Source organism: Notothenia rossii, assembly GCF_949606895.1.
Source record: "Notothenia rossii genome assembly, chromosome: 12".
Classification (NCBI taxonomy): domain Eukaryota; kingdom Metazoa; phylum Chordata; class Actinopteri; order Perciformes; family Nototheniidae; genus Notothenia; species Notothenia rossii.
The window spans coordinates 23,385,858-23,410,853 of record NC_136911.1 but is presented as its reverse complement, the minus strand read 5'-3'; the positions used below and the strand labels follow the sequence as shown (position 1 = coordinate 23,410,853).

Genomic DNA, 24,996 nt, shown 5'->3' with positions numbered 1-24,996 from the left:
TTCCCTGTGTTTTTTATATCTGTTGTAATGTTTTGTGATTGTAATGTCTTTTTATTACATGTACGGCACTTTGGCTCCACCAAAAATCGCTTTTAAATGTGCTTTATTAATCAAACTTGATTTGATTTGATCTTTGAGAAAGACACTAACGGCAAATGAAAGCAACACAGCCTCTCCTTGAGTCACTAACATTCAAATATCCTCATCAGAATATCTTGGGCCCCTGATTTGAATCCAAAAGCCTGTCCCTCGATTAAGATAACACCTATGACAGCTGTTGGAGCATGTGTGTGTGTGTGTGTGTGTGTGTGTGTGTGTGTGTGTGTGTGTGTGTGTGTGTGTGTGTGTGTGTGTGTGTGTGTGTGTGTGTGCCTGCCTGCCTGCCTGCCTGCCTGCCTGCCTGCCTGCCTGCCTGCCTGCCTGCCTGCCTGCCTGCCTGCCTGCCTGCCTGCCTGCCTGCCTGCCTGCCTGCCTGTCTGTCTGTCTGTCTGTCTGTCTGTGTGTGTGTGTGTGTCTGTGTGTGTGTGTGTGTGTGTGTGTGTGCAGGGTGTGTGTGTGTGCGTGTGTGTGTCTGTCTGTCTGTCTGTCTGTCTGTCTGTGTGTGTGTGTGTGTGTGTGTGTGTGTGTGTGTGTGTGTGTGCGCGTGTGTGTGTGTGTGTGTGTGTGTGTGTGTGTGTGTGTGTGTGTGTGTGTGTGTGTGTGTGTGTGTGTGTGTGTGTGTGTGTGTGTGCAGGGTGTGTGTGTGTGTCTGTCTGTGTCTGTCTGTCTGTCTCTGTGTGTGTGTCTGTGTGTGTGTGTGTGTGTCTGTGTGTGTGTGTGTGTGTGTGTGTGTGTGTGTGTGTGTGTGTGTGTCTCTGTGTGTGTGTGTGTGTGTGTGTGTGTGTGTGTGTGTGTGTGTGTGTGTGTGTGTGTGTGTGTGTGTGTGTGTGTGTGTGTGCAGGGTGTGTGTGTGTGTCTGTCTGTGTCTGTCTGTCTGTCTGTGTGTGTGTGTCTGTGTGTGTGTGTCTGTGTGTGTGTGTGTGTGTGTGTGTGTGTGTGTGTGTCTCTGTGTGTGTGTGTGTGTGTGTGTGTGTGTGTGTGTGTGTGTGTGTGTGTGTGTGTGTGTGTGTGTGTGTGTGTGTGTGTGTGTGTGTGTGTGTGTGTGTGTGTGTGTGTGTGTGTGTGTGTGTGTGTCATTGCCTGATCCGCACCAACACAGCTTCAAGTGTCATGCACTCTCTGCCTCTTCAGGGGAGTAAATAATATGTTGTGTTTTCAGGTTGATCTGGAAGACACGTTGGACCCAGTTGAACCTGAGATAGCCTCCTTTGATCCTGATCCGTATCAAAAGGAGCCCGTTACCCTCCCCGCCTTAAAGAAGGTCGTCCGCCGAGAAGCCATAGTAGAGATAGTCGTGAAAAAGAAGGTAGGAACTTTTCAAACAACCGAACGTTTGTTGTTAAAAAGGCGTTATTCTGCTCTTTGGGGTTTTCCTCTCCTGTGGTTTGTTTTGGCTCTGGTTTCAGACAGAGGGTGGAAAGAGGTGCAGCAGCATTAGAGCATGGAGACATGTCCGAGGTCATACTGATATGAACCTGAACATAAGCTCATATTTCCTCTTTGGATTGCAACAGAAGAAAAGTCTTAATCTGTGTCTCAAACAGATTAAGAAGAAGAAGAAGGAAAAGGATCCTGAAGCAACCCCTCCTCCAACACCCCTGAAACAATTCAAACCCGTTCCCAGAGTGCAGAAACCCATCAAAGTGAAGAAGCATAAAGAGGTAAGAAGAACGTTTCTTTATTCCACAGAAAGAGAAACGACAGCATCCGTGTAACATCATATACCTGAGCTCTGAAGGAACGTCCATAACATTCATCTGTCTGCAGCTTACACATGATTTAATACATCATATTCCTATTGCCTGTATATAGACTCTCCTTCCTGTTGGGGGAGGAGCCTAAGATGTTCATTGATCTGCACTGTACGTACACATGACAACTTTGAATCCTTTCTCCCTGTAGCCTCCAGAGATCATTCCTCCTAAAGAGGAACCTGAACCTCTTCCTCATCCTGTTCCTCGTCCTGTTCCTCGTCCTCCTCATCCTCCTCGTCCTCCTCCAAGGCCTTCATCACAACCCCCACCGAGGGAACCCACCCCCGAGGTGCCGACGTTCCTCAAACAGTTTTCAGAAGCAGCCTGGTTTAAAGAGCTGTATCCGGATAAAAGGGTAACTTAAGATGAGATGGAACTGTATTTCTCCCCGAGGGGAAGTTCAGGCGTTTGTAGCAGCAACAGGTTCAGAGAGAAACAACAGGATTCACACCAGGCTAAAATAAAACTGAATACAACTCAAAATAATAATACACAAATAAAGTGAATCTGGAAACAAGATATCACAGTAAGAAGTGGAGCATTTGATTGAACACAATATATTTACATAAGTGTGCAGATGTGAGTCCAAGTTAAAGTCTAGTGTGTGTGTGTGTGTGTGTGTGTGTGTGTGTGTGTGTGTGTGTGTGTGTGTGTGTGTGTGTGTGTGTGTGTGTGTGTGTGTGTGTGTGTGTGTGTGTGTGTGTGTGTGTGTGTGTGTGTGTGTGTGTGTGCAGGGTGTCCCCAGTGATCTGTCTCCTGAGCAGTTCTCCCTGCAGCTCCTGGATCATGTGACCTCCTGCAGCTCCGCCTCCAGGCTGAAGGTCCTCTCCGCTCTGCAGGCGCTTCGCAGCCAGAACCTGCTGCTGAACTCAGATCAGATTTACCAGGGACTCCTCCACCTGCTGCACACCTCCATCAAACCTCCGCTGGTACTGTACACCCTGAGTGATAATAATAATAATAGTTTATTCAGTATAGCACCTTTCACAGGAATACAATCCACAAGAAACAACAAGCAGCTTTTCTCTCACTGATCCTGCTGTTAGGTTAAAGGTTGTTCATGTATTGTGTCCTGATATCTGTCTATGTTGATGTTACACATGGAGCATGTCAGACTCGATCTGAGCATTAAAGTATCATCGTATTGTATAAACGTTCAAATGAAGACCACAGAAACATGAATATACATAAGAACAAATCACACACATCTCAAGTATACATGTGTACTTGAGAGGCTGTTATTTAAGGAGTGCATGTGTGTGAGTGTGTGTCCTGTGTGTGTTTCAGTCAGCTGTGCAGCAGTCAGCTGTGGTTGAGACGTTGAATCTGCTGCTGCGTCTCAGGTCTGCCAGTTATGAGTTTGTGAGGGAGCTTCTCACGCTGCTGGCTTTCAAATTACTGGGTCTCAGGTGAGGGGATTATGGGATGCTGCAATGATCTGTTTGGTGTTTCAGCCAATCAGAGACAGGCTCTATCTGAGGCCTGTGATATATTGATGAGAAACAGTAGAATAGGGGACCTTTGACTCTGTTACACCTGCATACAAAGAATAATAAATGAATTGATAAAAAGGTTTGAATTGTATTTTTCCAAACAGAGAAGCAGTGCTGAGCATTCTGACTTCACTATCTGTGAATGAGCCTGAGATGTGGCTAGCACCTGAGATGGAGGGCTGGAAATCGGACCCGTCTAACACCTGGAGCGGTTTCCATGACAGAGCAGAGTCCTGGCTGCAGGAGTGGATCCCCAAATACAAAGTAACAGCAGCGTGTTGTATTGAGATCTGTACTTGTGGGCAGAGAGGGCGAAGTCTGAAGAACATCCTTTACTCAAGTAGAAGTACAACACCTTTCCCTCTCTTCTCCATCCCTCCAGGAACATGCCAGGACTTCAGGCAGGTTCAAGCCATCGAGCTTCAGCCTGGTGGACGTTCTGAATTACTTCTGCTCGCTGCAGAGAGAGGAGTTCAGGAAGGCTCGATGTGTGGCTCCAGCCGGGAACAAAAACACCGTTCTGATGCCTCTGAATGACTGGTATGTGTCGGAGCAACTTCAAATCAGCTGCTGCTGTCTAGAGAAAACGATGAGTGAGGCAAAGAAACAAAGTGAACAATGTTTTTATTAACATTTTATAAAATAAAACACAGTTCCAAACATACAGAAGAACACTACTCAAGGTGAGATGACCCTGAGGTACAGGGGCAAACACAAACACGCTACCCTTCCTACAAAGACACATCTTACATACATTTCAAAATTGACTGACATTTCCAGGCCCTTTGGTTCAATTCAAGGCACTTTCTTAGTCTGAACTCAAAATGATCACATTATGAGGTTATCCTCATCATCTGCTAGCTCCATACCGTCCACAAACAAATCCTTCCCTTTTAGTATATATGTTATTGATATAACGTATTTTAAGATCTTTTCTTTTAATGCTTGCAAGCATGACGAGTCCTTCTGAGTATGTATACAAGACATGGAAAGTGGATTTTGCATAATAGGTGACCTTTAACAATCTGTTTGTTTGTGCAGTGGCTCTCATCCAATCCAGCGTCTAGGAGAGACTCACAGCATGGCCAGGACCTGGAAGACACCAGGTGACATTCAATAACCATCACACTTTATCTAACAGGTCACAAAGAGTGCTTCACAAACCAACAAATATAACACATGAGCTCCGACTAGGAAATAAATAACGTACACATAACTGGAAAATAACCCACTTTAAACCAACAGAAGTCAATAAACACAGGACTTAAAATAAAATAATAAAATGGAACAAATTAAGATAATTATACAAATTTATAATAAGAGAACTATTCTAGACACCTCACCTTGGGTCTTTGTTTTCACTTGAGATATCATTGAATTCATGAATACATGATTAACTGATGATTAAAAGGCCAACACAAGAAGACCTAAGGCTCCATAGGTTCAAATAAAATCTCATAAATAGTTACAACCAAGCTTTAAAAAATCAATAAAAGTATTTAAAACGGATCCACTGTACACGAACAAAGACTGGTTTCTAATCTGTGATGTTTCCTCGTCTCTCAGGTTTTATTCTTCCTGCCCTGAGACACCGTCCCTTCCTCAGTCTCTTCCCCAGATTCATCTCCTTCCCGTTACCTCGGGTCACTTTGCTCCCCTTCCTCCTGTCTTCAGAGGACACTTGGCTGCAGGCGACATATCGACGATACTTCATCCTGCAGCAGTCGTACATCGAGTACTACAGATGATACCTCCTTATATTAAACAATTAAACAGAGATGTTAAAGTACACACATCCTTTACTCAAGTAGAAGTACACACATCCTTTACTCAAGTAGAAGTACACACATCCTTCACTCAAGTAGAAGTACACACATCCTTTACTCAAGTAGAAGTACACACATCCTTTCCTCAAGTAGAAGTACAGATACTCGTGCTTAAAAATACTCTGGTGAAAGTAGAAGTACTGACTAAACTTCTTTCCTCAAGTGAAAGTAAAGAGGCTTTGAAATGTACTTCAGTAAAAAGTACCCATAACTAGCAGCTGTTTTAAAGAGTACCTGACCTCCCTTTATATTAATAGAACAATAATGTCATTGTTAGCTAATGAATGTTTCCATGCTGAACAACGGCAACATGACAACGTTTTCATTGGTCCCTCTTCTTTAGAGAAGACCAGGAAATGATGGATACACGGATCGTGTTCAAATCAATAGGCACGCAATGACTCTAAATAATAATGATCACGCCACCAAACACACATTCAGACTAAAGGAACCAGCCTGTTTGGAAAATGAGAGAAGTAGAAAGTACAGGTATTTGGGTTCAACATGTAAGAAGTAGAAAGTACAGGTATTTGAGTTCAACATGTAAGAAGTAGAAAGTACAGGTATTTGTGTTCAACATGTAAGAAGTAGAAAGTACAGGTATTTGTGTTCAACATGTGAGAAGTAGAAAGTACAGGTATTTGAGTTCAACATGTGAGAAGTAGAAAGTACAGGTATTTGTGTTCAACATGTAAGAAGTAGAAAGTACAGGTATTTGAGTTCAACATGTAAGAAGTAGAAAGTACAGGTATTTGAGTTCAACATGTAAGAAGTAGAAAGTACAGGTATTTGAGTTCAACATGTAAGAAGTAGAAAGTTCAGGTATTTGTGTTCAACATGTAAGAAGTAGAAAGTACAGGTATTTGTGTTCAACATTTAAGAAGTAGAAAGTACAGGTATTTGAGTTCAACATGTAAGAAGTAGAAAGTACAGGTATTTGAGTTCAACATGTAAGAAGTAGAAAGTACAGGTATTTGGGTTAAACATGTAAGAAGTAGAAAGTACAGGTATTTGAGTTCAACATGTAAGAAGTAGAAAGTAGAAAGTAAAAAGTCGTCAGAAAAATAAGCAGTGGAGTAAAGTACTGATACCAGAAACATGTACTGAACCAAGTATTTGTATTCCACTACTTCCCACCTCTGGCATTAAAAGACTCAACAATCAGATTAAAGACTGATTTATTCGGGGACAGTTGGTACAAAAATGGAAAACACAAAGAGAATCACTCGGATAATAATCCTAAAGGTTTTGCAGTTCATTCATCCCCTACACAAGGAGGTAAGCATGTGCTCATCTGTCCTACACACACATTTAAAGAGGGTGTTGATGTGTGTGTAACAAGATGATGAGATAATGCCTTTGTATAAAAAGTGTGTCATTTCAAGAGGGTTAACAATCCATATCCCATCCTGATGATAGAGCACAGGCGATTCTGTCAGAAGAGCAACATGTGACACAATTTCATATATACAACAAGAAGAGTTATTAAAGTAGTAGAGCACCATGTTACTGAAGCACCATGTTACTGAAGCACCATGTTACTGAAGCACCATGTTACTGAAGCACCATGTTACTGAAGCACCATGTTACTGAAGCACCATGTTACTAAAGCACCATGTTACTGAAGCACCATGTTACTGAAGCACCATGTTACTAAAGCACCATGTTACTAAAGCACCATGTTACTAAAGCACCATGTTACTGAAGCACCATGTTACTGAAGCACCATGTTACTAAAGCACCATGCTACTAAAGCACCATGTTACTGAAGCACCATGTTACTAAAGCACCATGTTACTAAAGCACCATGTTACTAAAGCACCATGTTACTGAAGCACCATGTTACTGAAGCACCATGTTACTGAAGCACCATGTTACTAAAGCACCATGTTACTGAAGCACCATGTTACTGAAGCACCATGCTACTAAAGCACCATGTTACTGAAGCACCATGTTACTGAAGCACCGTGTTACTGAAGCACCATGTTACTGAAGCACCATGTTACTGAAGCACCATGTTACTGAAGCACCATGTTACTAAAGCACCATGTTACTGAAGCACCATGTTACTGAAGCACCATGTTACTAAAGCACCATGTTACTAAAGCACCATGTTACTAAAGCACCATGTTACTGAAGCACCATGTTACTAAAGCACCATGTTACTAAAGCACCATGTTACTGAAGCACCATGTTACTAAAGCACCATGTTACTGAAGCACCATGTTACTAAAGCACCATGTTACTAAAGCATCATGTTACTGAAGCACCATGTTACTGAAGCACCATGTTACTAAAGCACCATCCCCTCCATGTGTCCCACTCAGTGCTGGAAGAAGTTGAAGCAGCACAATGTGTTGCAGCGCTTCAGAGTGGACGTCCTCCTTTAAGGCAGGAAGGTCTGATTGTGATATGGATTCTGGATCAGGATCAAAAGAGGCGTTCTCAGGTTCATCTGGGTCAAAGTTATCATCGCAAAGAACCTGAAACCACGTCATAAATATCCTGTTCATTTACTCATCTGAACAAACAAGATGTCCAAATCAATTGTGTTTTCGGCGGTTCGGATCCGGCAGCGAGTGTCCCGTCGTGATGTCACTATGTTCCAGAAGTAAACAAAGGAGTCCAATGGAGGAGGGAAACTCCCTAAAAACAAATATATATATATGTATATATATATATATATATATATATATATATATATATATATATATATATTTGTTTGTATATATATATATAATAAAAACAGGAGACAGTTGCAGGATTTCATCGTCAGTTGTTCGTAATACTTTAAAAGTCCTGTATTCTGTCGTGATTGGTGTACCAGCTTAGAGATGTCCCGCCCCTTAGCCTATCACGTACAATGTGTTGGAGCGCGGGCCAATAGGAGCGCACGTGTTTCGTATTGATAGTCCATAAATCTTCATTACTTGATAAAGAAAAGATAAAAAGCAGGAGAGAGTCTGCAGGGTTTGATCTCCAGGTGTTCGTGGTCCTTTAACACACCATGTCTTTATCGTAGTTGAGCAGGTCGCAGGTCAGCAGCAGGTCCGATCTGCCGCTGGCTTTCAGCGCTCTGTTGATCTGGCTGCTGGTGATGTTGACGTCTATAGCCTCGTCCAGGGGCCAGTCTAACAGCTGGGCGCTGGAGGGCATCTCTGGGAGCCCCGGCTGATAATCCTCCAGAGGGTTCGGGTACAGCAGCTGCCGCAGAGAAGGCATCTTCACCGCCATCTTCACCAGATCCATGAGGCCGGATACAGAGAGAGGGTTCAGCGCCAACGCGAGGCTCCTGAGGGCCCGGCAGCATCCTAACGAGGGCAAAAGGAGCACCAGGAGGTTATCGGTGAGTCCGCATCCGCTCAGAGAGAGGTGCTGCAGGGTGCTGGAGGCCTGAGAGAGGAGGCGGCGGATGGAGGTCAGCGTGGTTTCATCCAGACGGTTCTCACTGAGGTCCAGCTGCTGCAGAGTGGAGGCGTGGTGGCTGACGGAGAGGAAGGCCAGGTCAGCAGGACTCAGGCTCAGGTAGGGCAGCTCCAGGACCTCCAGGGGCCGAGGCAGCGAGCTGGGACACAACGAGGTGCATTTATTACATTCAAACATCCATTAGAGAGGTCGACGGGGGGTCAAAGGTTGCTTTGTTCAAGATTGTTTACGGTGTACAATTTACAAAACAATACTATCCCCCCCTTCCCTTACTATCTCTCTGTTATCCTGTTGCTGCTATAACACCTTTCCTTAAGGGATCAACACCATTGGCACCTTTAATAAACCACACGCAGAAATAGCAGAATAGTAACTATTTGATTGAAGTGAAAGCAGTAATATGGATGTTGTGTTACCTGAGCAGCACTCGGAGTTGTCCCGGCAGACGCAGCGCGGTGAGGCTGAGGCATCGGAGTTCCTGCAGCTGCTTGAGACCCTCAGAAAGTTCCTTCAGAGCTCCTTCCTGTCCGGGCTGTTCTCTCCGGAGATCCAGGTTACAGTAATGCAGACGCAGAGAGCTGAGAGCGGGGAAACTGGACAGAGTACACACACATTTACTCAAGTAGAAGTACACACACATTTACTCTAGTAGAAGTACACACTTCCTTTCCTCAAGTAGAAGTACAGATACTTATGTTTAAAAATACTCTGGTGAAAGTAGAAGTACTGACTAAACTTCTTTACTCAAGTCAAAGTAAAGAGGCTTTGAAATGTACTTCAGTAAAAAGTACCCATAACTAGCAGCTGTTTTAAAGAGTACCTGACCTCCCTTTATATTAATAGAACAATAATGTCATTGTTAGCTAATGAATGTTTCCATGGTGACCAACGGCAACATGACAACGTTTCCATTGGTCCCTCTTCTTTAGAGAAGACCAGGAAATGATGGATACACGGATCGTGTTCAAATCAATAGGCACGCAATGACTCTAAAGAATAATGATCACGCCACCAAACACACATTCAGACTAAAGGAACCAGCCTGTTTGGAAAATGAGAGAAGTAGAAAGTACAGGTATCTGAGTTCAACATGTGAGAAGTAGAAAGTACAGGTATTTGTGTTCAACATGTAAGAAGTAGAAAGTACAGGTATTTGAGTTCAACATGTAAGAATTCAAAGTAAAAAGTCGTCAGAAACATGAACTTAAGTACAGTAAGGAGGTGTTTGTTCTCCCCACCTCTTCAGCAGAGGAAGCAGCTCAGCCAGACCAGCCACTCCGATGTTACTGTAACGAACATCAAGTCCCAGAAGCCCTTGCTGCGGCAGTAACGCCAGCAGAGCTCTGATGCTGGACACAGAGATCTCCTCCGCTCTCAGATACCTGCACTGCAGCTTCAGAGGGCCACATGTGGTCAGAGCTCCTCGAACTCTCTCCCACGACCTGGCGTTCACAAACAGATCTGCTCTCACGTGCACCAGCACTTCACTGTCCTCTTTCACTTCCTGTTTACTTCCTGATTCTGTCACTGTTGGCATCATCTTCCTCTCCGCCTCCATCCTCCTCCTCACTCCTCGAATCAGCTCGTCTTCGCTGGAAATCCCACATGTTGTCGTCAGTTCTTCTTCACCTGTGTGGTTTAAGATAAGATAAGATGGAGCTTTATTAATCCCCGTGGGGAAATTCAGCAACAGAGTGAGAATGAAAAACAGGACAGATTCACACAGATTGGAGATGACTCCGTCTGAAAGCAGAAGTCTACGGCAAATAATTGAAAGCAAATATTAAACAATTACACCAATTGTATTGTATATGATATTATTTTAAAGCTCTTGCGGGACACCTGATGTAGCTGGCCTTGAGTTTGACACCCCTGTTTTACACGTTCAAAATAAATCAAATCAAAACCTGTGTTGTTTCCCGTCAGCTCTTCTTCATGTGTGTGTTCTCCGGCTCTCTCCCTCTTCACGTCCCTCTTCCTCTCCAGGTCTGAGCTCCTCTTCCTCTCCCTCTGGGCTCTCTGGACTCCGCTTCTGGCCTGCAGCACCATGGTGCAGAGAGCCACGGTGAGGGACCAGCCTCCCATCGGGTCCCCCGTCCCCCCCTCGTCACCCTGCAGACCACACAGGTCCAGCACCCGCAGGGCACACCTGGGGAAGAGAGGAGGCTTTCATTACACTCACATCCTGGTCCAACACTTTAGCTTCTTCAGAGGTGGAGAAGTACTCAGATCTGCTACTTGAGTAAAAGTAGAAGTACTCAGATCTTGTTCTTGAGTAAAAGTAGAAGTACTCAGATCTTGTTCTTGAGTAAAAGTACTCTGATCTTGTTCTTGAGTAAAAGTAGAAGTACTCAGATCTTGTACTTGAGTAAAAGTAGAAGTACTCAGATCTTGTTCTTGAGTAAAAGTAGAAGTACTCAGATCTTGTACTTGAGTAAAAGTAGACTTGAGTATTTCAATAATGTGCTACTTCAACCTGAAAGCATTACAGAAGTAATATAGATATATAGATAGATAGATAGGTACTTTATTGATCCCAATTTGGGACATGTTTTGCGTTGCAGCAGCATACAAAACAGAAGCAGAAAAGTAAACTTTATTTAATATAGTAATTATTCCAGCACTGCTCTTCCTACCTGTGGTCCAGCAGCCCCCTCACCACCGCCAGCAGCAGAGCCTGAATACAGAGTCTGTTTGGGGCTGGTTTCCTCCGGACCCTCAGGGTTCTTTCGGGCCACCTCTGGACCAGCTCCCCCACAGCCAGAGGTCTGCAGCCGGATAGAGAGGCCTCCAGCAGGGGTCTGAACAGCTCCATGGGGACGAAGCTCAGCCAGCATGGAGACGAGCTGTGGTCCCGAACCACCTCCGAGGCGCAAAGACTCAGCAAGGAGAGAACCATTAAACAGGCGAGATGTTTTATATATATAAAGAAGAGTTTAGCAGACGAGTAGTGTTGCTTTCACACCCCGAGAGACTGGAAACAGAGCTGGAGGAGGAGCTCTGTTTGTTCCTGCTCGGTGAATCCCGAAATAAAGCGACTGTAGATTCAGTAAATACCCGCACACGGGCCCACTGAGCATGCGCAGTAGAGTAGTTCCTTAAACCCTGCCTCTGATTACCGGCACTCGGCTCAGTCAAATCTCATTATAAGTAAATAAATAAATATAAGTAATAAATATGATAATAATATTATCTTATTATACATCCATGAGTCAAATGAATGGGGAGGGATTTTTGTATTTCAACTTTATTGAACAACACTTCAGGAAAAAAGGCTTTATTTTCGATTTATTTGTATATTTTTGGAAGTCTCTTTCACAATGCTACTGTTACTTTATTAGTTGCCCCTCTTGTTTGTTTGTTCACCATGTAAAGCGCCCTTGGGTCCCCTGAAAGGTGCTATACAAATGTAATCTATATTATTATTATTATTATTATTATTATTATTATTATTATTATTAATGTGAGCCACGGAAGTTGTAGTACCACCCTTTGGCCTCTACGCCCATTCATAAAAAAATCAGCTTCAACAGCCGGAGCACTTCCTGGCTAACGAACTAGCTAATATTAACTTTATGACAGAAATGTGACTCTTGTCTTGTAAACCGTCCCAGAAAAGACTTTATAACTCCATGTGATATCCGCTCTGACTGAGTATCAACAGCAGTAACCTCTTATGGGAACATCCCGCTGGTAAAATATTAAACATCTCGTTAGCTTGCAAAACGGATTGTTTACATTTTTACTGACGCGGTGACGTAGCACGTACAGGCGTGACGTCATCACCATAGCATTTGTTATTGAGTAATTTACAATTAACAACATTATATGCTGAAGTACACATTATTTGATAGTATATTTGAGAGCTTTAGTTCAAAGTGACTAAACAGAGAGACATTTATGCATAAAATGGCACGTTATAAAATGTAATTTGTTGTTAAAAATTAAACTGTGCAGCAAATATATAATCTACAACATTATAATTCTATTGACACATGAAATCATCAGGTATATTAACACAGTAATAACATATACATATATTACTACCTTGAGAGTAGTCCTAGCCTAGTTTTCTTATATTATACTTTTGTTTTGAACTCAAAGTATCTCCACGCTGACAGACTTTAAGGTGAAGGGTTGAGGCTAAACTTGTCAACACGTCTAATATCTGAACCCCATGGTCTCAGTAGCATCTATATATAAAGGGAGGGTACTAGGAAATGCTTTTGGCTGACGTTACACTGATATATAATCTGCTGTTTATTATATTAAAGCCTAAGTATAGCGAGTATCAACTGAACAGTCATAGTTGATGGGGATACACTCATAAACAATGATTTAATTACAAAATCAAGAAGAAAAAGGCATGACAATAAGTTATAAGTGCACAAATCCACTCTACGCTTTAATTCCTATAGTGATACATATCTACAGGTTGAGCCCCACTTCACTGGATGGAAGAAAACACTTAAAATATTTGCAAAATCCCTTAAATAATAAACTTTTCTCATGATTTGACTTGTTTATGTTACTTGAATAGACCCTCACTCCACTTTTAATGAATGTTTTTGTAATGTGTTATAATATTTGTGATGTTATCCTTACTGTATTTGCACCATTCAATGTTATTTATCTAAAATAAGTGGTTTATATATACTTACCCTGACCCACCACTGGACAAAGTGCTTTATATTTGCACTTTAGGTGTGTCCTAATTTAGTGTCCTGCAATAATGAGATGAACCACTAGATGGCGCCAAAGCCTCATTAAAGCTGGCTTCTCTGCCTAGCAACACAAAGTACACTATACCATAAAGAACATTTCCAGTTATTATTGTGTTATTTAAATATGTATAAAATGACCTTAGAAGTGTTTTGTTTGGGTATGATTGTGATGAAGAATTCTACGTCAGTAATTTGATTTATTTCACGCTTGGAAGTCTAATTCTTCGCTGCTCACTCAAGCTTAACTTTTCCCTCTCAGCTATAATTGATGTTTTGTTTGTGAATGCAATGACTTGTTCTTTATTAGAGACTAAAGGACTTCTTTGATAAAGGGCACACGCAGGTAAACAGCTGCTATTAATACAAACAACACAAATAAACATGCTTTTAGTTGATTTATGACTGCTTTGCTTTCAGGTGACCTGCAGAGATCTCATTACTTCTGTGTTTGATATAAAGCAGTTTAATAAGCACCACTTCAATCATCAGATTAAAGCATCGTATGAAATGTGAGAGGGTCCTCTGTAGAGTTTCATCATGGCATGGTCTCTAAGGTTTACTTCAGTATCTATTGTTGTTGGTTTACAAATTAAAAAGGAAAGAAAACGACCAAATCTCCAGATGATTGTTAGCTTTAAATAGTTGTTTCCCTAACTTCTCTCCATGCCGTCTATTTGAAATACGTCCTGCACATATCGCTTGTTATTCTTACGGTTAGACTGTTTAATGGACGGCTTATTAACACGTGTTCTGGGCGTCTCTCCCTCTCTTCTTGAAGGCCAGTCTGTTTAAACTGAATCCAGACCAATCTGATTTGTTGAACTGAAGAATTGGTGAAATGAACACCATATGTTCAGCAGACTGCAGATTGACGCCTCTGACAATACTGCAAGAAGACAGTGAACACCTATTTTTGTTCTTGTGATATTTGAGCCAAAGAAATACAAGAAATATAAACCTGAGATTGAAGCCTCTCATCCACACACGGGGTCATCATATCATACATTCTGCAGCTGGAAACTCATCCATTCCCATTAATGCTGTCCTTCCCTTGACTGAGATAACGGCTAATTCATTCACAAACTCAATGTCCTAGATGTGTTACACTCTCATGGCATTGTCTCTGTCATATAAGCGTCACATAAAGCTTGACTTCCTATATGTTCTGCAGCTTCATTAGCATTTCCCCAGCAGCCGCCGACACGTCCATAAAACACACCCCCAGTATCGTTACCAGACAGGAAGTCACGATGACACGGTGCACACACATCATGGGGACTGACGTACAGATGCAGTCTATGCGGAGGAGAGTTCATGAACACTGATGCATTATCTGTAACTCCCTTGTTCTGTTAAAGACACATTTCTTACCCTTTCTATCAGGATTTATCAGAACAAACGTACTTCATGGTCTGTGTGATTGCACAATTTAATCGTTTCACAACCTTTTAATGGATGCTGGTGTAACATTTAGATATTAGAGCCAATTAGAAGACTTCATCCACACGTTAACATCGACTAATGGGCTTCCTGCTTCCAAGTTGCATTGATGTTATAACGGTAATGTTGTCTGGGGGTTATAGACACCCAAAAACAATCCTTCATATATAGATGTGTTACCAAGGGTGTAACTTTGGTTTGAGAAGTGGGGGGGACACGAAACAGGGCGTCCTCCGCAATGAAACATTGTTCTCGATTTAATTCCATTTCCTTTCTTTCTACACATATATATGAGGGACTATGGTGTTAACTAATCCAAGAAAAATGTGACGTGTATATAGTGAGTGTGCAAACGTATCTATCCATGAACCTGTTTTATTTGTGATGACCTCACATCCTATAGGGGGGTCCGGGGGCATGCACCCCCGGTAAGATTATTTTCTTTAAATTGAAGTTAAAGGCATCAATCTGGTGCACAAATTAAGAGATTTATGGATACAGCTCTCAACACTCATATGAAACAGACCTGTATATATTTCAATACTCCAAAAACCATTAAAATATTCTCACAACCAATAACACATCCTTGATATACTCCTCTCTCCTATCTTTATCTTACCTAGTCTGCATTCTTTCTTTTTATTTATGCATATTTTACTAATCACTCCCCTTTCAAACTGTGTTTTTAATTCTATACTGACATTGGAATAATTTTTTTACTTATTTTGAACAACTATATTAAATAGATGGACATATTTGTTTAGACCAAACCGTTTGAGACCCACTGAGATAACTTAGACTAAAGTTTATAATCACTCAGCGAGTCCTTTACCTCCCTGTGCTGACGTTACCTCAGCCTCTCAGTCCGACAGGAGACGACTCTCCCTCTCCTTATTGTTGAAACAGCTTCTAATCTCCGTTAGCTCCGAGCTAGCACCAGATGCTAACAACAACCCCCGTAACTCTCTCTGTCTCTCTCTCTCACACAAAATGCGCTCCTGCCACACACACACAGACGCTCCTCCATGACCACCTTTACTTGCGGAAAAAAAAAAAAAAAAAAACATATTTGAAAAGTGGGGGGGGACACAAACTGGATTTTGAAAGTGGGGGGGACATGTGCCCCCTGTCCCCAGTGGAAATTACGCCCATGTGTGTTACCATAGGAACAGTGGTTTTGTTCCCAAACAACCAAGTTAACATCTTAATCGTCCCTGAAAGTACTTCCTTTTAAATGAGCACTGAACACTTGAAAGTTAATTGATGATTTTGCCTTAAAGTATACTTCCTATGATGTGTAGTTAGCACACTGCTCCAACATCAAGTTAAAGAATAATGAAAACGAGGTGTTTTCACTTGTAATGAGTAAAAACATCTGCCAATAGATCAAGTGAACATCAGCTTGGTGAGATGTCTGGAAATAAGAAGTGATATTTAGATAAATCACATCTTGTGATTATCAGGAGAACTCATTCTGAACTATATTTCACCAGAATCAGGAGATGTTACAAAATCAGCTGCAAATGCTCCAAAGTTTTCTGTTTTCTAATAATAATAATAATAATAGATTTATTTTGTAAGCGCTTTCACCGGTGCTCAAAGTGGCTTTCCAGAGACGATGGGGTTTGTGTACCCTCCCTCTCTGCATCGCTCAGATGAAACACCAACAGAAGGGCAAACAGCAATCAGTGATCTTACAGAGTTTCCTCACATCTCTGTTTCAATGTGGACAGAACAGTGTGTGTGAAATAGATTCAATGAACTGTTTGAAAAATGGCTGCATCGCTCACTAGCCTCCGGGATGTCAGTGAGGAATTCGTCTTGTACTTAAAGCGACCTTTGTTTCTCTCACGAAGGAGAATTGAACCACGAGGGGTTCTTAAGAATTCATAAGCTGTGAGGCAGAAGAGGAAGGAAAACAAATAGGGCTGAGCTGGTGAGAAATATTAGTTTCTATCCAACAAGGACCATGCATAGAATACATTTACCTCAAACAGAGAAGAAATATGTGTTGGATTTAACTCTTATTTCCTTTAGTGGGGTTTTTACAGACGTAGAATTCAAATCTGTTCAGCTTGTGTTAACCATAGCACCATATGAGGCTTACAACCAAAACACATTCAGAGAACCATTGACTTCCAGACAGGAAGTGGTGGAATGCTAAGTCTAAGACTCATTCTTGCACCTCTCTATTGCCAGACACTCCTACAGACAGCAGGGTCCGTACGGGTGCTGGAAATCCTTGAAAATCCTTGAAATTTAAATAAAAACATATATTTTGAATCTGGCTTTTCTCATCCAATAAACCGTCACGGTAGCCTAATCTTACTGATCCCTCTTATAATGGAAAGAAACACGTGACTTTACCAGCAGAGAGAAGATGGATTATTACATTATTAATGTGACTAATAAAGAGCACTTTGATTATTAAGTATTATTCTGTGGATGGATGTCATTACATTTAGTGAAAAGCACATAATGACTTGTTTAAGACTCGTTTTTCAGAGTTTAGGACTTGACTTGGACTTGAGACCTACTTGTGACTTGCAAAACAATGACTTGGTCCCACCTCTGCAAAATACCAGCATGCCTCATAGCCCTCTAGTTCATTCCTGATTTTGTAAATTAGTTAAATGTAGCTTTGTGTTTTTATTGAAGTCGCTGTTCATAGTTTTTAATATGAAGCAGATTTAATGATATCCTATGGACGCTGATGTGTGGATGTTATGTCGTCTTCTGATAACTTTGTTGAGCTGGTTTTTAGCTGCTTGTCTTTTATTTGATCTCACTGAACAGAGTCCCTGTCTGTGAACTGCTTCAGCTGAGGAGGCTGGATATGAAACAGAGGGAGGAGCTGCAGACAGGTGAAGGAAGGTGAAGTCAGACTGTCAGACTGCCAGACGCCATTTTTCAGCTCGGAGCAGGAGGAGGACAGGGTGAGTGTGAACACCAGGATCTGCTTTCTAACACATTCATTATTTACTCTGTTTTACTGGATGCCAGAAAATAACTTCTTGGTTAAAAATGAGCGTCCGAGAGTCCATTGAGACTTCTGCAAGTGTTGTAAACTTTGATTATTTCCTGTTTCCTCATTCATCAGAGTTACATAACATGTGACTCAGTCAAAATGGAGAGCGGCCTGAAGTCTGACTGATTTCATGTATTTGAACCAAGTTCATTATTTGTGTGTGTGTGTGTGTGTGTGTGTGTGTGTGTGTGTGTGTGTGTGTGTGTGTGTGTGTGTGTGTGTGTGTGTGTGTGTGTGTGTGTGTGTGTGTGTGTGTGTGTGTGTGTGTGTGTGTGTGTGTGTGTGTGTGTGTGTGTGTGTGTGTGGGTGGGTGGGTGGGTGTGTGTGTGTGTTAGTGGTTTATCACTCAGACTGGAGAAGATGAGTGATTTAAAAGATGAGGAAGAGGACACATCTCCAGTCCCCAGCTGTCTGTCTCTGAAGAGTGACTGGTCTATGTGGGACCCTCCAAACTTCAGTAATGACCCTGGACCCTCAGACTCAAAGTAAGAGTTTCTCCTGTAAACTGACCAGGGGCCTCATTTATAAACGGTGCGTACGCTCAGAAGATGGCGTACGCCAATTTCTACGCACTGTTTGTGATTTATAAATAACAAACTTAACGGGAAAACGTGCGGTCCTCCACGCAAACTCTAACCCATGCGTACGCACTAAGCACAAAAACGGGAGAGACGAGAAACTGCGTCACCGTTGGCAGAAGGAAGAATGGAGAGATGTGGAAATAATACAATAAATAAAATGTTACCTCTCATTTATCATATATGAAGAATTCATTTTCAAACATTGATTAAAGCCAATCTTAAAATGATTTAACAAACGCCTGCTTGAGACTCCTCAGAGCACACAAACACATAACTGGGAGAAATAAATAAATACGGATATGTTATTTAAAACCACCTCCAATATGTTGTGTTAATGTATGACATGTTTTCTCATAAATCATGCGGTAAGCAGGAGGACAGAATTACGTCTAAACTGACGCCGTGTTGCATTTCTGTAGGTTATAGATACGAGCATGTTTTATATACCATCACGTTTAATCATGTTTTATGTTGTTTGCCAAGACTTGATAAGTCGCTCGTAAAACACAGGAGGTATGGAAACTAAGAGCACCATGTGGTAAATTGTACAGCTGATATAACACAACACATACGGCATAGAGAGACGAAGTCCCTCCCTCCGAGTCCGGGGAGCTCCATGGACCTTATTTCAGAAAAAGTATGCATTGAAGTCAATGGAGAGCAGGGCCGTGGGAAGTAGGGGTGCTGAGGGTGCTGCAGCACCCCCTGGTGGAGAACAGGGGATCTGCACTTCCAAAACAATTAAATACAAATATAATACCAAAAAAAATGAATTTTCAGCCTTGATGTAACAACATTCATAATTAAGTAAAGATAACACCCTTTTCACCCCGGTTACATTTTCCATTTGCCCCGTACGATGGGCGCTGTAAGTGATCAAGGGGGATGTTGGCTTATCAGCCGCCCGCAGATCACAGCCAAAGTGTGAGAGAGAGAGAGAGAGAGAGAGAGAGAGAGAGAGAGAGAGAGATAGAGAGAGAGAGAGATAGATAGATAGAGAGAGGGGGTGCACCGGTACCGGCGGGGATTGTTGTTAGCTTTTGCTGTGCTAACGGATATAAGAAGATGCTTCTACAATAATGTGGAGGGAGAGCTCTCCTGTCAGACTGAGAGGCTCGGTGAGGTAAAGGACTCTGAGTGTTTAGATAGTTCACTTTAGTCTAAGTTATCTCAGTGGGTCTCAAACGGTTTGATCACAATTGATTTAAACAAATATTTCCAAGGCACTCCTTTATAATTATTAGGATGAATAAAACAGTATTGCGTGTTTCATACTATATATAGCTACAGTAGCCAAACATATTGTTTAAATCTGGAGAGATTGAAAAATATGCATAAATAAATATTAAATGGTAAAATAAGATATAAATGAACAAAAATAAAACAAGTTAGCCTACATGTATTTGTTATTGGCTATGGTAGGTTATTGGTTCTGTTCACATACTTATTTGATTAATAAAAAGCAAACCGATCTTTTTCACATGGGTGTTTTAGAGTTGTACCCCCTAGATCAGTCTCTTGTAATTTAAGCATTTTACTTTAATATGTAAAAAAAAATCTTCGCGGGGGGGGGCTCCCCCGGACCCCCCTAGAGGATGTGAAGTCCACCCCCCAATTAAAACATGTTCATACAATACTAAATACATTTGAAGCCTTTTTATATAAGCTGTCCACCATGTCAATACGTTTATGTTTTTGTAGTGTATTTGTCATAGAGGTTTTTCATTGCCAGCTAAAATCTTGCCGAGGTTAGCAAATTGGTCATCCCCACAGCACCCCCCATTTGAAACATGTTCCGAAGGCTATGATGGAGAGAGAAAGATTATCTTTCCATCCCGTTTGAATTGTGCCACGAATTACACATATGATGTTTGACAATTTAAAAGATAATTTTGCAAGTTACAAAAATAAAAAATGTTTGGTAAAACTGTGAAGTAACACTTTGTTTGAAACCGCTCAATGAACTACATCTCCCGTCTCGCACCGTACACCCAGACGGCGTCACGTTGACACATTTCACTTCTTTCTTTCAGAATGAGGCGGAAAGTATTAAAAGAGGTGAAAATCACTCAAAGTCTGGGCATGTTGAGAGCTGTGCATACACACAAGGGGAGTTAGTCTGTTCCTTAGAGCCAGCATGCGGGACCGGGACTCTGGGATTTGTAGTCTTTCTAGTTGCGTATTTTTCATAGTCTTATATTTCAACAGTTTTTGACAAACTGTGACTTTTTTGACATGGAAATTATTTTTTAAATTGACAAACATCATATGTGTAATTCGTGGCACAATTGAAACGGGATAAAAGATAATCTTTCTCTCCCCATTGACTTCAACACATAATTTTTCAGAAATAAGGTCCAATGGGGCGGAAGTAGATGGGCGGGACTTCGCCTCTCTATGGAAACCAAGAACACCATGGCCGTTTCTCAATCGCGAGGATGCTGGCTTGGTAGCACATGTCTTCCGAGTCACTTCCTTCAGAAGCTAGGCAAGAATCCTTCCTGCCATTCGGAAAACGAAGAGTGGAACAGGCTAGCAAGTGTGCAGGTGTGCGTCATATGAGAGGCCCCGCCTTACATTTTCCGCCACAGATTTGGGGAAATTGGTCCGTGCGCAAAGCATTGTGGGGATTTGAAGGACGCGAAGTCTACCCATGTGCAGCCTCCAAATTTCCCCCAAACCAAGGACGCGGCCTCGGTGGAATTCCAAGTATGCTGGAGATTGGAACAGTCCTTCGGCGGCACTCGATGACGTAGCATCCTTGAAATATTGGCTTGGAAGCCAGTTTCCTCGAGATTGAGAAACGGCCTCGGTGTGAGATGTATTTTTTAGCTGTTCTGTCGTCCTTTCCTGCGATCTTCTTCATGCAGTCAGTCAGAATGAATGAAAGAAAGAATGAATGAATGAATGAATGAAAGAAAGAATGAATGAATGAATGAATGAAAGAATGAATGAATGAATGAATGAATGAAAGGGCGTTTCTTTGGCTATTTATAAGCAGATATGGTCGTTACGTGAAGCCCACAAAAGCTCCACCGCATTTCGAGTCGATTGTGATTTATAAAGGGAAACCGGCGCAGGACGTGCCGCACGCAAGTCCTGCGCCGGTACGCAGTCTTTTATGAATCGGAAAATGTCTGTGCGTATTTATTTGGTTTGTCCTACGTAAGGAACCTTCCCACGTGAATCCTACGCAAGGCTTTATAAATGAGACCCCTGAAGAGGATTCAGTTTTTGTTGGTATCTGATCATCTAACCTGTTTAATGAAACCCAGTAGAGTACATTAACAAAGAGTAATTGATCTCTTGCTTCTTCTCTTCATCAGCAAATAATCTACTAGTGAAATCATCCTCACTCTACATGTTGGACTTTGTGTTCAATTAAGCAAATCAAATACAAATATTTAAAACTTTTCACACTTTTTAGAAACAGAAACCCACGATCACGACTCAGAAGCTCTGAAATCTTTAATCAGGTGAACAGTCATGGATCAAAAGCTGCTCTTTAGATGAACTAATGATGTTTAAAACATGTTGTTTCCACAGACAGAGAGCAGAGTCTCCAGTCCCCAGCTGTCTGTCTCTGAAGATTGACTGGTCTATGTGGAGACCTATAACCTTCAGTAATGAACCTGGACCCTCAGACTCAAGGTAAGAGTTTCTCCTGTAACCTGAAGAGGATTCAGTTTTTATGTAATCTAATATATGAAACTGTTCTTTAATGAAATCATGTGAGCAGTTTGTAAAGGGAAAACGCAGCAGAGTACAGCAAGCTAACATTATCTGAGGATATTTCAATATGTAATTATATGATCATTGTATCTGTGTATAAAATGGTTTTAAAGAGCAAACATGTTGATAAATTCTGATTTAAAAAAAGAAAGATATCGTCCAAAACATTATTGAACTACTTGGGCATGTCTATGATATGTCTTTAAGATGTTTATTAATAATAGTGATAACCTGGTGAGCTGGGTGTGTTTAGCATTAGCAGATAAAACAGAGTTTTGTGATGTCACATGTAGAGTCAATGCAAAGACCCAGATCCGTGCCTGGCAACAGGAAGGAAGTGAAGATGTTAAATTCATATCACCTGCGTTTTCGTGCAGCGTGAAACATTTCAACTTGAGCTTAAAGTTTGTGACGCTCTGTTACAGAAACCTGTCAGAGTTGAGATTGTGCTCCTGTGGTCTCTGACGGTCTGAGGGGAACCAGAGAGGAGAGCAGAGCTCTACAGCAGCTCATATTCAATCAGGGTTATTCATGTTCCTGTTGAAACCAGAGACTGTCTGTGGTGCTAACAATATACTCACTGCTGTACGTATGACTTCATGAAGTCACTCTGAGTGAGGATGGAGCAGCTAACGTTAGCATAGCTTTAATCAAACCGGTCTCATTGTGTTGGAGACAGACCTGACAAAGCATTATCTCAGGCTGTTTACACATCAGTATCATTCTGTTGTTATTTAGGCATCCTTTCCAGATGTTTACTGATATGAATTCACAGCAGATTCTCTGTTGGGTTTATAAAGCACCAGGTTCATACAGCTGAGTGTAGATGCAGGGAACATGTGCTCCTCTGGGTCAGGAATCCAGACAGGAGGCTCTCTGGTTTTATGATCATGTGAGTTGTAAGCTACCTGATCACAAGGGTATATTATATAGACCTTTATTTAAATATCAAACTAGAATTGTCCCCCTTGTTGAACCTTGGTGAGAATCAGCTCCTCTAATGTAAAGTGCTTTAAAGGATGTGTTCCTCTCCACAGAGGGAAGAGGAAGAGTCCTGTTCCTGTGGAGGAGACGCTGTCCAGCTGTGCTCTGTGTCAGGACGTCCTGAAGGATCCAGTCTCTACCAGCTGTGCTCTGTGTCAGGACGTCCTGAAGGATCCAGTCTCTACCAGCTGTGGACACTGGTTCTGCAGACAGTGCATCACCTCATACTGGGAGCAGAGACCTCCATCAGGAGACCCCTCCTGTCCCCAGTGTGGGAAGAGACCCAGAACCAGAGCTGGCCTGCAGACAGCCAGTCAGAGCAGCTCTGTACGAGGTAAGAGGCCGAACTCATGCAGCGTCTGATTCCTCTTCCTGGTTCATTTGTTTAATCAGGTATTCTGTTGAAGAGCAAAGACATTAAAATGTTTATAAAACATTTAAACTTTTTATTAAATTAGTTTTATTGTTAGATTCTCTAAAGCATTTCCTGATTCTCTCGTGTTTCCTCTCTTCCAGCAGAACGTGGTCTGCAGGAGGTTCTAGATGAACATAGGCTCAGTCTGAGGAGGAGATGTGAACGTGTGACTGAAGGAACTGATCAAAGTGAAACCCTCCTCAACAGCATCTTCACTGAGCTCTACATCACACAAGGCCTGAGTGAAGAGGTTAATACCCAACATGAGGTGAGGCAGCTGGAGACAGCTTCCAAGAAGGAGACCCTCCATGACACTCCAATCAAGTGCCAGGACATCTTTAAGTCCTCACCTGACCAGCAGACTCTCATCAGAGCGGTCCTGACCAACGGAGTCGCTGGAGTTGGAAAAACCTTCTCAGTGCAGAAGTTCACTCTGGACTGGGCCGAGGGTTTGGGAAACCAAGATGTCAGTCTGGTGGTCCCGCTCTCCTTCAGGGAGCTGAACCTGATCAAAGGTGAGCAGTACAGTCTTCTCAGGCTGCTCCATGTTTTCCATCCAACCTTACAGAAGCTCACAGCAGAGCAGCTGGCTGTCTGCAAAGTGCTGCTCATCTTTGACGGCCTGGATGAAAGCAGACTTTCTCTGGACTTCAGAAACAATGAGGTTGTGTCTGATGTCTCTCAGCAGTCCTCAGTCAACGTGCTGCTGACAAACCTCATCAGGGGGAAGCTGCTTCCCTCGGCTCTCGTCTGGATAACTTCCAGACCTGCAGCGGCCAATCAGATCCCTCCTGAGTGTGTGGACAGGGTAACAGAAGTACGAGGCTTCACTGACGCCCAGAAGGAGGAGTACTTCAGGAGGAGATGGAGTGATGAAGACCTGTCCAGCAGAATCATCTCTCACATCAAGAGCTCCAGGAGCCTCCACATCATGTGTCTGATCCCAGTCTTCTGCTGGATCACTGCTGCAGTTCTGGACCACATGTTGACTACAGACCAGAGAGGAGAGCTGCCCCAGACCCTCACTGACATGTACTCACACTTCCTGCTGGTCCAGACCAAGAGGAAGAAGCAGAAGTATGAAGAGGGACATGAGACGAGTCCACAGCAGCTGACGGAGGCTGACAGGAAGGTTCTTCTGAAGCTGGGGAGGCTGGCGTTTGAACATCTGGAGAAAGGAGACATCATGTTCTACCAAGAAGACCTGCAGCGCTGTGGTCTTGGTGTCACAGAGGCCTTGGTGCACTCAGGAGTTTGTACAGAGATCTTCAAAGAGAGAGTGTGATCTTCAAGAAAACAGTCTACTGCTTTGTTCATCTGAGCGTTCAGGAGTTCCTGGCTGCAGTCTACATGCTGCACTGTTACACCAAGAGAGACACAGAGGTACTGAAGGGCTTCCTGAAGAGAGACTGGCCCTATAAGAACAGTAACAGCAGAGATCAGGATTACCCATCCCTGGATGTCTTTCTAAAAGGAGTCATGGCGAAATCCCTC

The 24,996-nt window shown here is 42.4% G+C and overlaps 3 protein-coding genes across 6 annotated transcripts; 2 read left to right on the top strand and 1 right to left on the bottom strand.

Moving 5' to 3' along the window:
* Positions 1-1,243: 1,243 nt before the first annotated feature.
* LOC307026467 (uncharacterized protein) lies at positions 1,244-5,571 on the top strand (the record flags this gene model as incomplete). Its single annotated transcript, XM_079661856.1, has 9 exons — positions 1,244-1,405; positions 1,644-1,760; positions 2,002-2,208; positions 2,588-2,782; positions 3,141-3,262; positions 3,451-3,610; positions 3,729-3,886; positions 4,388-4,452; positions 4,913-5,571. The coding sequence occupies 9 exons, from the start codon at positions 1,244-1,246 to the stop codon at positions 5,092-5,094; spliced, it is 1,368 nt and encodes a 455-aa protein (XP_079517982.1). The 3' UTR covers positions 5,095-5,571.
* A 1,823-nt stretch (positions 5,572-7,394) lies between these two features.
* Positions 7,395-11,698, bottom strand: LOC307026653 (leucine-rich repeat-containing protein 14). Its single transcript, XM_079662205.1, has 5 exons — positions 11,235-11,698; positions 10,506-10,747; positions 9,837-10,227; positions 9,015-9,191; positions 7,395-8,737 (listed from the first exon to the last, which is right to left on the bottom strand). Exons 1-5 carry the CDS (start codon positions 11,495-11,497, stop codon positions 8,170-8,172), a joined length of 1,641 nt encoding a protein of 546 aa, XP_079518331.1. The 5' UTR covers positions 11,498-11,698; the 3' UTR covers positions 7,395-8,169.
* A 5,548-nt stretch (positions 11,699-17,246) lies between these two features.
* Positions 17,247-24,787, top strand: LOC307026538 (protein NLRC3-like; the record flags this gene model as incomplete). 4 transcript variants are annotated; one of them, XM_079662021.1, is made up of 6 exons in its annotated part: positions 17,250-17,698; positions 18,141-18,275; positions 21,918-22,022; positions 23,141-23,235; positions 23,281-23,421; positions 23,604-24,787. In XM_079662021.1, the coding sequence occupies exons 2-6, from the start codon at positions 18,151-18,153 to the stop codon at positions 24,785-24,787; spliced, it is 1,650 nt and encodes a 549-aa protein (XP_079518147.1). In that variant the 5' UTR covers positions 17,250-17,698; positions 18,141-18,150. The 4 variants fall into 4 exon arrangements, with proteins under 4 accessions (XP_079518148.1, XP_079518147.1, XP_079518146.1 ...); XM_079662020.1 differs by having other exon boundaries at positions 17,256-17,698; positions 23,141-23,421; positions 23,607-24,787; XM_079662019.1 differs by having other exon boundaries at positions 17,256-17,698; positions 23,141-23,421.
* Between the last annotated feature and the right edge of the window lie 209 nt (positions 24,788-24,996).